Source organism: Rhipicephalus microplus, chromosome 1 (assembly GCF_043290135.1).
Source record: "Rhipicephalus microplus isolate Deutch F79 chromosome 1, USDA_Rmic, whole genome shotgun sequence".
NCBI classification, from domain to species: Eukaryota; Metazoa; Arthropoda; class Arachnida; order Ixodida; family Ixodidae; genus Rhipicephalus; species Rhipicephalus microplus.
The window spans coordinates 15,555,879-15,569,619 of NC_134700.1; the positions used below are offsets into that span (position 1 = coordinate 15,555,879).

Genomic DNA, 13,741 nt, shown 5'->3' on the forward strand with positions numbered 1-13,741 from the left:
GATTGTACCAGTTAAGCGCATGGTTAATGTCATCATGTAATGCAACTTGGGCTGATGTGTTAGTAATAGTACGGTATATAACGCAATGGTCTGCAAACATACGAATATTGCTTGATACATGAAAAGGTAGATCATTAATGTATATCAGGAATAATAGGGGTCCAAGAACAGATCCTTGCGGGACACCTGATGTTACTGCCAGAGGGTAAGAGTTATGTCCATTAACGGTAACGAATTGGTAACGATTTGTCTAAAATTCTCGAATCCAAGTTAAAATTTTAGGGTCTAAGTTTAATTTCGATAGTGTTAACATCAGGCGGTTGTGGGGTACTTTGTCAAATGCCTTTGCAAAGTCAAGAAAGATAGCGTCAGTCTGTATGTTATTGTCCAGGTTAGTGTGCAGATCATGAACGAAAAGGGCAAGTTGTGTTTCACAGGAAAAATGCTTTTCGAAATCCATGCTGTGCGGAATGAAATAAGTCCAAGAAGTACATGATTTTGGTGTAAATGACGTGCTCCATGAGCTTGCAAGGCACGCTTGTTAAGGAAATGGGGCGATAATTGACAGGACATGATCTATCTCCTGATTTGAAGACTGGAATGACCTTTCCTATTTTCCAGTTTATTGGTAGGTTACCTGTGAATAATGACTGACACAACAATAGTGATAAGTATATGGCAGACATGTGCTTGATATTTTTCAGAAACTTTGAGGTGATATCGTCTGATCCCGCTGAAGAAGAAAGATTGAGTTTGTCTATTAACGATATTATTCCGGAAGCGAGGAAATCAATACTGGGCATTACAGAGACGATGCTAGACGGAAAAATCGGAAGGGGACTGTTAGTTTCGTTTGTGAACACGGAAGCGAATGCTGAGTTAAATACTTCTGCGCATTCAGAATCACTAACTTCTTTGTCAAAGGATTATTCAAACGAATACCTGGAATTCTCTTAGGGTTAATTACTTCTCAAAATTTCCTAAGGTTATTTACCAAGATCTTCGGAAGATCAGTATGAAAAAATGTTCTTTTTGCGGTTCGAATGGCATTATAATAAAAGGTTTCAGCTTCTTTATACCTATCCCATGCGCTGGCAATAGCTGCGTGTTTAGCTGCACGAAAAAGTAGTTTTTTTTTTTATTTTCAAGTCGCTTTGATAGTTTAGAAAACCATGGATCTTGTTGATTAGAACGGAAGGTGGTACTGGGAATAAACTTGTTTGTTAGCTCCTTAATTTTATCTTCGAAAATTAACCAGTTATCGTTCACTGATCGTTCACTCAATGTTGTTTCAAAATGAGGTAGGAAGGCTTCGAGCTCAGTGTTTATTGCATTGTAATCCCCCTTGTCGTAAAGACGTATAGTTTTACTGCATGGTTTTCGTAGTTTAGGGACGAATTCAAAAACAGCATAAATAACTTTGTGGTCGCTAATCTCAGGAAGATGTATAACATGTGACAAGCTTTCGGGTTTATTTGTCAGTATTAGATCCAGAATATTAGAAGTTTCACCAGCAATACGTTTAGGTTCTATTATTAGCTGTGTTAGGTTAAAATTTAAGGAGACGTTAATGAATTCTTTTGTTCTGGAGTGGCCTGTTAATAATTGGTTGGTGTCTTGCCAATCGATGTCAGGAAAATTAAAGTCACCAAAAAGTAGAATATGCGCGGTAGGATATTTAGTAGTTAGCTGGTCAAGTTTATCGTTTAAATTTTGTGCGAAATTTGGGTCATTGTCCGGTGGCCGATAGCACACACCTAGCAGAATTGTCTCCGGTACAGCGCGGCAGACTAACCACAGAATTTCCAGCTTGCAAGGGACATTTATCAGTGAACAGGATAACTGCTTATTGACAGCGATAAGTATGCCACCGCCACGTGTTTGTTTCCCGTCTTTCCGTAAAACAACAAACTCTGGCAATTCGGCAAGAACCTCACTATCTGTGACGTCATCCTTCAACCATGTTTCTGTGAGAACCAGTATGTTGCTGTCCGATGTTAATACAAGGTTTGATACTGCATCGCGTTTTGAAAGGAAGCTACGTATATTAGTGAAGATTACAGAGAAGGAAAGGCTTGTTTTAGGTGTTGTAACATTAACACGTTTTGTTTGTTTTTTTTTGGACGACGATTGCTAGGAAATTTTGTTTACATTTTAGAAATTTTCGTTGAAAACGTATCTTTTTTTATCAAGAAACAAAGTCTTGTACCGCATGGAGAAGGGCTCAGATTTCGTACGAGCAAATTCAACAAGATGCTTTCGGGCTTTTCGAGCGGATTCGAAGAAATCTTCCCCAATACTGTAATTAGTACCTTTTAGTTTGCATCCATTCGAGAGAATTTCTTCTTTGGTTTTAAAAAAAGTGAATTTGGCTATTATAGGCCGCTTGTGATCATGCCGGTGCCGACCAAGGCGGTGAGCACGTTCAATAAGTTTAGGGTCAAGAGTAAAGTTTAGGTGGTCGCGACAGTGGTTAATAAGTATTTCTTCGGAGTCTGAAAATTTTTCGGATGGGTTCGTATCAGGGAGCCCGTAAAAGATGAGGTTATTTCTTCTGGAACGATTTTCGGCGTCGTCAACCCGCGCCTCCATGTCGCAGATTTGACGGGTCATTATTGCGGTGTTACCAATAATTGTTTCGACATCCTTCTTAACTGTCACAAGACCTTGGTAGTGAACTTCAAGCTCCGTAATACGTTTAGTTAAATCAGCCATGGCTTTGTTTGTTGTTAGTAGCGCAGATTTAAGTCACTGCACTTCCTCGAGCAGTGTAGACTGACCCGTAGATAACTTTTGCAACTCGGAAAGAAAAAGGCTTGCTGGGAGGGGGTCTTTAGGTGAACGGTCCTTAGAGAGAGAGTTTGGGCCAGGATTGGATTCAACGTCCCCTGACAGAAGTAAGAGAGGACGAGCGACATTCACGCATTGAATGGCAAGGGCACAACAACAATGTGGGCTCAGTAGCTGCACCAAAAAATAATTGCTATTTCTTTTAGTGAACAGGTCATATGGTACACTAACCTGCATTGCGAAGACGAAACTGTTAGTGGACTGCGCTATGGCACAGCCACAGAGCCCACAAGGCTTGACAGGTGGTTGCTGACAATTTATAGTTGTCGTTGAACTGGTTGATGACAGCAGTGATACGATGATTACGTCGGTGGTTTTGTGATTTGCTGGCGGCGCAGCAGGACAGCCGGATGCATTTGTGGCACGCATGAGAAGAACGGTGTAATACCCGGCGCCGAGTCGCTCTCGGCATGTTGGAACATCCGGTGAGGCAGCCAGCAGAGCAGGAACCAGCAACTGAGCGTTGATAGGGGCGAGCGCCTGCATTGCGAAGACGAAAGGGTTAGTGAACCGTGCTATGGCGCAGCCACAGAGCCCACAAAGCTTGACAGGTGGTTGCTGACAATTTATAGCTGTTGTCGTTGAACTGGTTGATGACGGCGGTGATACGATGATGACGTCGGTGGTCCCGTGATTTGCTGGCGGCGCAGCAGGAGAGCCGGATGCGTTTGCGGCACGCATGAGAAAGACGGTGTCATACCCGGTGCCGAGTCGCTCTCGGCATGTTGGAACATCCGGTGAGGCAGCCAGAAGAGCAGGAACCAGCAACTGGGCGATGATAGGGGTAAGCGCCTGTGCAGAAGATAATTAGGGCAGTCCTTAAGCCGCAACCACTGCTGCCAAAGTGATGACCACCGTTGCAGGGCAGTCGTTTATATAGGCAGCGATACCTGCACTGGCATTACTGCACGCAGTACTGCGATGACGATACTTGTGACAATACTTCTTTCTCAAGAGATATACCGATATCGATGGCACAACACAAGCCAATCGCGATGACCTTCCTCCTGGTTTCGCCAGGGCAAGGCTCAAGAAAGGTGAAATGAATGCCTTTCAAAGGGGCAATTGTTTGGCTGTACAGTGATGGATAAAAAGCTGGTAACGGTTTTATCCATGATGAACAGTACTGAAACGGTGCCATTCACAGACAAAATAGGCGAATAAGCCTTGAAGCACGATGCTATCCTGGATTACAACCATACAATGAAAGGAGTCGACAGGGTAGATCAGATGCTGTCCAGCTACTTATTGCCATGCAAGCGAAAGGAGATCTCATACAAGAAGATCTTCCAACACTTATTGGATGAAGTGATTTACTATTCATTCGTCCAATATCAGAAAAAAGGAGGAAGAGCATCTCATCTGGATCAAGCCTTTGGAGGCAATCGTCACCAAGTACTTCCTTAAAAGCACTATCAAGAACAAAGGGTGGTCGGGATGTCTCCTGAACTGTTTGATGAGCACCACTTCCCATCTTATATGCCAGCAACAAAGAAGAAGCAAGGACCAACACGTTTCTGCGTAGTCTGCTACTTGAAATGAGATGGAAATGGCAAAAACATTTGCAAGGATCTGGTGCAGGTGGTGCAAGAAGGCTTTCGGCACAGTGCCATACTTTGAACGCTAAGTAAACTATCAGGGAATAATGCATTATGTGCGCAGCATTTCAATTCTAATCTTTGCTTTCTAGAGTTGCAGAATACACCTCAAATGCCCCGTGTATTATAGGCCAACACATGATGGAGCGAAGAATGGCCAATAAAGCATTATCTGCGAAAAAAAGTTGTGGCAAATATTTTTTTTGTTTGAATTAGCCCTTAAAGGGTTAAATCCTCATTGACGGTGCTGTAAAACCAAGTTGGTTGACTGAGCACATTTTATGGGGAGAGGAGATTTCAAATAATGTTTCTTCAATCTTTACCCTAAGGCAATGAACTTTTTGCTGTTTACAAAAGCTTTTATGCTAATTTCAAATCAGTTTTGTAATCACTAAATAATCAGTTTTGTAGTAAGTTTCATAGTTTTCATTTTGTACCGTAACAATGTGTAAAATGTGAATCGTTCTGGACAGACTGTTCCTGCCACTAGAATTTTATAGTTAAAACATGTTAAGAAGTGGCGAAAATCGCATCTCGATATAGCCATGAGAAGTACCAAAAACATGAGACTCAATTTCATGAAGTTGCCCAAAATTACATCTGGAGAATAATGCATTTTAAGCATAAAAGTCAAAGTTCATCTGTGTGGCGATGATGTGCTTTTTAAAATGATTTATTTATTTATTTATTCAGTCAATACTGCTGATTTCTATAATGCAGGAGTGGGTACATATATATACATTTGACATTACATTTTACAACGGTAGAAAACAACAGGAATGACTTATAACAAATACAATGCGTCGTGGGAAAAAAAAAATCTAGAAGAGTTCTAACTTTGAAAAACATTGAAAATATGAGTCAGTGTAACATGTTTTACCCCTTTTCGATAAAATGAGCGAGTTTTGCCAAAAAAAAAACAAACTACTGATACAGCAAAACAATGAGTGAAAATGAACAAAATGACTAATTGTCACAATGGGCAAAAAGTAACAAGTGTGCTCAAAGTAACAAACGAGCTAGCTCTTAATATAGCAAAGCAATACAATTCATACACACAGAAGAATTTAGATGCAGTGCCAATAATAATAATAATAATGATACTAATAATAATAATAATGACAACAAATCAATCAAAGGATGGAAGACAGGTTAGCTATCGCATTCATGAATGAAGAAATACTTGTAGTTGTGCATTATGCAGCTTAATCGGGCAGTGCGTTCCAACTACGCACTGTTCGAGGAAAGAATGATTTTTGGAAAGAATGAATTTTGGAAAGTAGTTGTTTTACGTGAAAACTCTTTAACTTTCTTGCCATGGTGCGACAGTGTTGTTCGTGATTTTGATAGTTGAATATATTTGCCTCCATCGATTTTTAGGTTATTGTGATAGATCTGATAAAATATTTTTAGTCTTTCACAGAGACGAGAGCATTACGAGAGCTTGGGATTCATGGTTATAATGAGCATGTGGCCTTGGTGAACTCTTCATGTGAAATTTAATGGCAAGCAGCCAGGGGACAATTCCAGAGGACTCCAGCTCATCTTTTGTTTGTATAGCCACTGTGCTCTCTTTAAAGGCGATTTTTGCCTACTTCGAGTTTAACTACAACCTCAATTTTTATTCTAAAAAAAGTAGAGAAACTAAGCTTGTGAAATCTAAACCTTCTTTCATTATTTCATAAATACGTACATGAAACAAGGCCAGTATCAATGACATTGCAAACATCTGCATTCACATCAAAGAGACTGAATAATCATCTTTCATTCACACGCATATACGGTAAAACTCATCTGCACTCCCCCGTTTCATCTCATCCGCATGTGGAACAGCCTTCCCGATGAAATCGTAGCTGAAAGCATTCGGGAAAAATTCCGGCACCTTCTACTAACCCATTTCCAAGATTAACTGCTCGTTTTATTCATATCAAAATCGGCACCTACGTGTTTTTTCACTACTAGTATGTCGCTTTTTTTTTCTCTTAATTTTAACTTTTCTTTGTGGTTTGAATACTAACATGCCATTCAGTTCTGTTCAGTGATGTTTTCTTTTGAATAATGGAAAGTATTTTTACAATTTGTGCTTGTTTTTTTAGCTTGTTTTATGTCATTATCTCACGCATATACTCATCTGATTTTCATTGCCGTTCTATTCCTATTAAAATTATTAATAATATTTTCTCATTGTTATTCCTGTTAGGACTTGTATAAAAATTGTACCGATTCGTGTATGTATTCCTTTTACGCTCTCCTTACACAATGCACTGATCGGTCTGTAAGTTATTTTGAATAAATAAATAAATAAATAAAATTTATTAAAAACAAAAAAAAATATGTAATTTTTGGGGGGACAATCGGCTCCCGGGTCGTTTTTTAAGCTCTAGTGCACCAGACATGGGCCAGTCTGGCCCACGTCTGCCCACAGGAAAAGAGGAACACAAAAGGAAGGCCATGTTTTATGGTGCACTGCCCTCTTGCTTTGTTTTGTTTTGCGGATTCTACAGTCTTCAGCGAATCCCCCTTAGCCTAGTTGGGGGGGAAAAAAACGCCATAAAGGCATGCCGTCGCTTTCTTCTCAGTGAATGTAAGAGATCAACCAGGATGACGCGCGTGGTTACTGCTCGCGCCAACTTTCCATCTGCTCGTACGTTTCTCAGCACACATTCACATGTGGCTGCTGTTATAGTGCTGTAATAGCAGCCACCAGTAATAGCGGCAGGCAGTATAGTCCATGGGCTGTGGCAATGGGCTCATGAGTCGCGAGCAGCCGCCGAGTCGTAGTCTGTTGGAGCAAAGGCAACAAAAGGAAAAATAGTGGCTATGACGTGATCATTCAAGACCGGAACTTTAGGCAAAATACCTATTTTTTTCTGAAGTACGTTTCGAGCCTATTTGACATATAAACACAAGCTAAGGGATGGGAAACATTTTAATCATACATTTGTTGTGCCTATAAGTGCCTATTTTGAGGTTTGTGGCTATATCAGCTTCGCAGCGCCTAAAAATGCCTTTTCACATTCCTCGAGTAAATGTTTTGCTTAAATGAGCTGCTCAAATAGATGAAAACAAGAAGCATTCGGTGTGGCCATATTAATGCCAACACGTGCATAGCGCGCTTCTAGTTCTCTTTCTAGATTTGGGTGCACGTTAAAGAACCCCAGGTGGTCGAAATTTCCGGAGCCCTCCACTACCCCGTCTCTCATAATCATATGGTGGTTTTGGGACATTAAACCCCACAAATCAAATCAATCATAGTTGTCTTTCTTTCTGTTCATGTTTTTAGCTCCTTGTAAAGTGTGAATATGGCTCGACGTAAGGTCCACGCGCGCGAATGCTGTGTTATGTCAGCGAATACGGATCAGAAATCGATGCACTGACACAGCCAACGTATAACTAGACTAGGCCAATGCGCTTCGACACGTGACGTTTGCCAACACTCTGATAACACCGCACTATAAACGCGCCTTTACATGAGCGGAGCTTTTACTCCAGCGAGGCAAAGCGAGGCTAGCATCTATAACGGTAATGACGCCCCTCCTAAAAGATTTCCGTCGGTTTGTTTGAGAGTAGTGCAGCATGGCGGTAGCATGAGCGTGGCTAGAGTGTTCTGTAGCGAAGTGAGGAGAGGCTAACGCTAGTGTACCCCCTGCCCCTTGTAGATCTCTATCGCTAGGTTTGAGAATGTGCAGCTCGGTGATTGCGCTTGGGAAGCTATAGAATACAGTGTAGCTAGAACGTACTATAATCAGCCAAAATTAAGCTAGGCTAGCGCTGCCGCCTACAGCCTACACGTAAATTCGGTTGGAATTTATGTTCTTCATAACAGCAGCTGTCAGAAGTCTGCCGAGAAATGCAGAATAAAAAGAAGCCGTAAAGTGTACTCGTCAGGCAGTGAATTGGTAGATCACAGCGCTACTCTGTTGATCGAGAAACGGTCCATGTGAAAAGCAGGGGAGGAGGCATTGGAAAGGTAAACAATACTTTGAGTTTGACGTCCCCTCTCAAGCACGCATAGGCATAAAGCTTTGAACATTGCTTTTACAACTTCTGATTTATTGAAATAACCCCTGAATCTCTGCTAATAACATGTATTTTGTGGTCAATCCATGGGCACACAGATTCATTTTGTTATTTTTATATTGGCATCTGTGAACTTGCATGCACCCATTACTCAGTATGCAGCCATATGCAAAAGCTTCACTGACACAAGCCACTTTCAGCTTTATCGCTTACACTGTATAGTAATCCACAATTTAAACTTCTCGATTAACATCATGCAATAAAAAGTATAAACTAAGTGGTTGGAGTACGCATCAGGAACAGGATATTGCTATCGCATTCAACGCTTAAAGGCAAAGCTTAAGGATACCCAGTTTTTTCAGACGCGCTTGAAAGGTTTGCCCTTTCCCAAATAGACTGGTCGCTGACAGGGTTGCCACAAAGCCTAAATCTGCCTTGGAAAGAATCCTGGATTGTATGTGCTAAAGCATGCAGCTAAAGTTTCGAGTGATGCTGATTCAAATATTCCCGATGCAATTAAAGCATTGAAAGTGCTAGGCCACAAGTACGCTTCATTAATTTCAGTGGATGATGAGCATTCTTTTTCGCATAAAAGCAAGTACTGACTGAAAACAAGCACAATTCAAGCCCGAAAACCTTGAGGTGATGCTGGTTTGTCACTGTTTTCCTAGCCACAATGTCAAAAACTTCAGCTTTCACCTAAGTTTGTTCAAATTATTATGCTTATTAGTAATTCTTTTCATGGAAAAAATAAATTTGGCTTTCCCCAAGCACAGAATTTACCTGCTGTGTTTGTTAGAAGTGCAATTAATGTCCTGAGCAGGCTACAGAAGTAATTATGAATGGTGCCTTATATGCCTAAATGATAGTTTTATTGCCTATTTATGCCTGAATTACAGTACTATGGCCTATTATAGGTGCCTAAAACATTCTGTTTTTGTGCCTAAAGTTCCGGTCTCTAGTCATCATAACTTGTGTTGACTGCAGCGTTGTGACGTGAGGGAAATACGGGGGGTCACTGTGGGTCACTTCAGCGTGCGCAAACTTCAAAACTTGGAAGGATTCTGAGCAACTTCTGTGCCGGGTGCGAGCGCGGACCGAAGGCAGACGACCCGGCATATCAGGCTTGGCAGGACAGCCACGTGTGCCAAAAAAATACTACAAAAAAATCTGGCGAAATGGAAGTTGAGGCAGCTGTGCACCTCTTTTAGAGGTCCATAAAAAAAATGGCCTCAAGTACACTACAATCCTGTCAGATGGTGACAGCCGCACCTTCCTCGCTTTGCAAGAAGCAGATGTCTATGGCTTCATCAAAGTCCAAAAAGAGGACTGTGTCAATCACGTCCAAAAGCGTATGGGCACTGCCCTACGCAATTTAGTAGCAAGGCACAAAGGAGGTGCCTCTGAAACCCTTGGAGGAAGGGGAAGGCTCACCGGGGACCTTATCACGAAGTTAAGCTCCTATTACGGCTGGGCGCTCAAATCTCACAAAGGAGATGTTGAGGACATGCACAGAGCTGTGATGGCGACTTACTATCACATCACTTCTAATGATAGTGAGTCAATCCACAGCCTGTGTCCCACAGGCCCAGACTCTTGGTGCCGGCAAAATGCAGCTGCTGCCAAAGGGGAGCCCACTCCGAGGCACCATTACAATTTGCCACAACATGTGTGCAAGGCTCTTCTTCCAGTTTATGAGCGCCTGTCAGAAAAAGGGCTTCTAGAAAGGTGTCAAAGGGGTAAAACCCAGAATAGTAATGAAAGCCTTCATTCCGTGATCTGGGCTTTGGCACCTAAACAGCGCCATGCTTCACTGTTTGCGGTTGAAGCTGTAGTTGCCGAGGCAGTGATGAAATTCAACTGTGGCAACTTGAGAACATCAACAGGAATCCTCGATGAGCTCAATCTCAACGCCACCCTCCCAAGCATCAGACGGATGACTGAGAAGGACAGGCGTCGAGTGGCCGACTCAAACCGCAAGCGTGCCTCTAGTGAGAAGGTCCAGCAAGCACTAAAGAAGCGCCACCGCAGTGCTAAGCACCAGTCTGACTATGTTCCTGGTGGCTATTAAGATCTGCATTGTGAAATATGCACCTTCTTATTGTTGTTTTTGAATAAAGTGTGTGCTATTTGTTTTTGCCATTTTTCTCAAAATGTGAATTTATGACTCCGTTCAATCTTAAGGCCTCGATATCCCGGCAGCTAGGGCTGGTAGAGCAATAATTCTTCTTGCGATGGAAACCTGTATGTGTATAGAATCCAAGTATGGGAATGGAATTTAGAGTACAAGCCTTTTTAATTAATTACTCATCAAAATTGTAATATTATGCCAACTGCTTTTTCAGAGTGGAAAGTGCAATTTGCCATAACATAACTAAAAAGGCCAAATAAAAGAAACTACTTGCATAATTTCAATCTTAGATCATTAGTCTATCTTGCCATATCTTGAATGTTGCTTTTAATTAGGCACTTTTTTTTCTATTGAGGCCTTAAACAATGGGGGTTGAACTTGCATTATTTCGGGAATGAGATGAGTTACAGGAAAAGTAATTGCATATTTAAAATCAGCAAAAAAAAACTGCATAATACTGTGCAGTTTGGTCAAGATCACTGAAGAAATAAACAAAAAGTGTCTAAGACCAGTCTGCCCCCTTAAGTCAATTAACCTTGAATATTGCTACTTCATTAATCAACTGTATAACCGCACATCGGTTGTTACTCTTTTTGTACCTCTTTGTGACATGCGCGATGCACCCCAATTTTTTCTTACGTGTTTGTTAACACGTGCGATAACCTTTTAGCAGTGAGTGAGCATTTCCGGTGTGAATATTTCTTTCCTGGTTGTACTTTTTTTTTCGTGTAGACTTTATTCTACCCTGTAGTTACAATGCCAAGGGAAGTTGGTAGATTCATGTGCTGCGAGCAGCGCGCAGCGGTCTAGTCAATGTATTTCATTTTAAGAAGTCGTGCTTTTTTCTGAAGTACTCTTTAAAAATACCAGAATTGGACAATTTACTCTTAAACGACATCAAAAGGCACTAATTAATTCCTAGTGCATCCATGAATTTATGGACGACAGTGGTTGCACTTTTTAGGCAAAGAAGTTGTACTGTTTTTTATTTATGTGGATGACAAACTGATACTAAAGGATAATAATAATTAACTGATAGGCTAACTAACGCTTCTCAGCCGCTGTTGAACATGGGGGTAAGTGCAAATCGTTGTCATGCCATCACACCCAAACATTGCAGCTTGTGATTAAATCATGCAGTAATATATCAGACCTTGCCCAGTTCACTTGATTTGGGAAGCACCGGCACGGTGCCAGCGCAAAGTTCAAGCGTGATGCCCTCGCGCTTGTCGCGGCGGCTGCTGCAGCGTACAAACTTTTCCCATGAATGCTTGTGCACCCGTTGGCGGCGCTAAGTGGGCTTAAAAAAGGTCTATTACGCGGGCTGTCTGAGCTGCAAAATTTTGTGCCAGTACCCCCTTAATCAACTGTGATGCTTCAACAAAGATTCTTACTGTTAAACAGGCCAAAGAGTAGCTTTTTCATTTGCCTGGTGGGGACGTGGGACGAAGGGAGGGACACAATGACTTTCTTGTCAAGCTAGCTGAGCTTAATGTACATTGAGTCACACGTACCTGTCATTTATTTTTACAACCAGTGTGTCATTGCAGCAATGTACTATTAGTCCAGAACAAAATTCAGCTTGTGATCAGAGCTTATCACGCATTTGCATCCCCACACATATCTGACATTATTGAGTGCAGTGTGCCACATAAACGTGTAGGCTTGTGCTAATTGTGAATTTTAGGTTCGTAGGAAACTTAGAATGAATATTGATTTTAGTCGAATTACTATCGAATCGTATATATCAATTTGTCAGGTTCAACTAGCCTGCACAGTATTCTTTGGAAATTCTTTTGTAAAACCCGTTCTTTTTGGTTCAAAAGAAGTCAAAGAAACTTGGATTAGTAGCAGGATTTGACTTTCAATAAAATGCAAATGATGAGACCTATAAATTATGTTGTTTTAAAATTTTTTAGATTCAGAGCACATAAGCCAATAAAACAAGCTTTTAAACTCAAAAGAATATGAAACGATTTGAAGGTAATTTGTCCATTTATTCTTGAAGTGAGGCTTTATGATAGTGTGCATTTCCAGTGCTTGGCTTTCCAGTGCTTGGCATGGCTTGGCATTCTTTAAGTGCAGTGAATCCACCTCTACAGAGGGTTATATGCAGGCTATTATATATCTATTTCTTCATTACGAATACTTCGAAATTTTCAACAATTTAATTTTCAAATAAAGGGAATTTGAATACAGTATAATAGTTGTTAGATTATGTGGAGCATTCGAACAGAAATGTTAAATTGACCTAAAAAAAGTGGTGTCATGACATACGACCCACCACACTTCCCTAAAACCATCTCTTCAAGTGAATTTCGCACAGGAAAACTTTTGTATTTGTTTATTTCATATAATTAGTAAACATGCATCAAGCTAAAACTGATTTTGAATGTCTCAACAAGACTGGTATACTTTTCAATGCTGTTTAAGCGTTCTAGCTTTTACCTTATGCTGGCCTGTTCACCTTAGTAGAACAATATATATTTTGCCCACATAATCCGAGGTGCATGCACTTTGTTGATGTCATTCAGCCAATGGATTGCATTGTGCCACTGCATAGCATTGAACGCTTCTTGTTTGCAGCAAGTGTCAAGCAGGCACGTCTCATTTGCTGATCCTCTTGTGCAAGGCGAATACAAGATAGGGCCCCGCAGGTCACGCATCTCCAGAGCCCTGTATGAGGTGAGTGAAAACAAGTCACTGTTTCAGCATTCCTCTTCTAGTCATGGTTGTGTTTCATTACCTTAAAAAGCCAGTAGACAACCTCATGGTACAAATTTTCTAATGGAGAAAAAAATTGACACCATCTTCCCAAAGGGAACCCTGATGGGATGTGAAGAAGCAGCGCATGGGTGGTGTCACGGGTTGAGCGGCACTAACGCTGTTTTCTCGAGCTGTAGTGAGCGCTGGAAGATTCATTTGAAGTGATGGCTGGCGTAGGTCTCGTCTCTCTTTTTTTTTTTCTGTCTTTTTTTTTTTTTCAGAGTGGACACAGGCACTTCACCAGAGCTGGCATGCGTTTTGCCTTGACTACCACAGCCTTGGGATCGGGGAAGGGCAGGCTGAGAGGTTTCTGCACTCATTAGACATTGAAGTTGACAAACACAGGATTGATGCTTGTTCACCTTTTTGTTATTGA

At 41.2% G+C, this 13,741-nt stretch overlaps 1 protein-coding gene across 4 annotated transcripts in view; it reads left to right on the forward strand.

Annotated features, from left to right (window-relative positions):
- The window catches only part of LOC119178056 (uncharacterized), a 697,593-nt gene that overhangs the window by 520,832 nt on the left and 163,020 nt on the right, over nucleotides 1-13,741 (forward strand). For all 4 annotated transcript variants that reach the window (XM_075887501.1, XM_075887516.1, XM_075887508.1 and 1 more), the window contains one exon: nucleotides 13,186-13,284. In XM_075887501.1, the coding sequence (XP_075743616.1) occupies nucleotides 13,186-13,284 (99 nt within the window). The remainder of the gene's footprint in view (nucleotides 1-13,185; nucleotides 13,285-13,741) is intronic.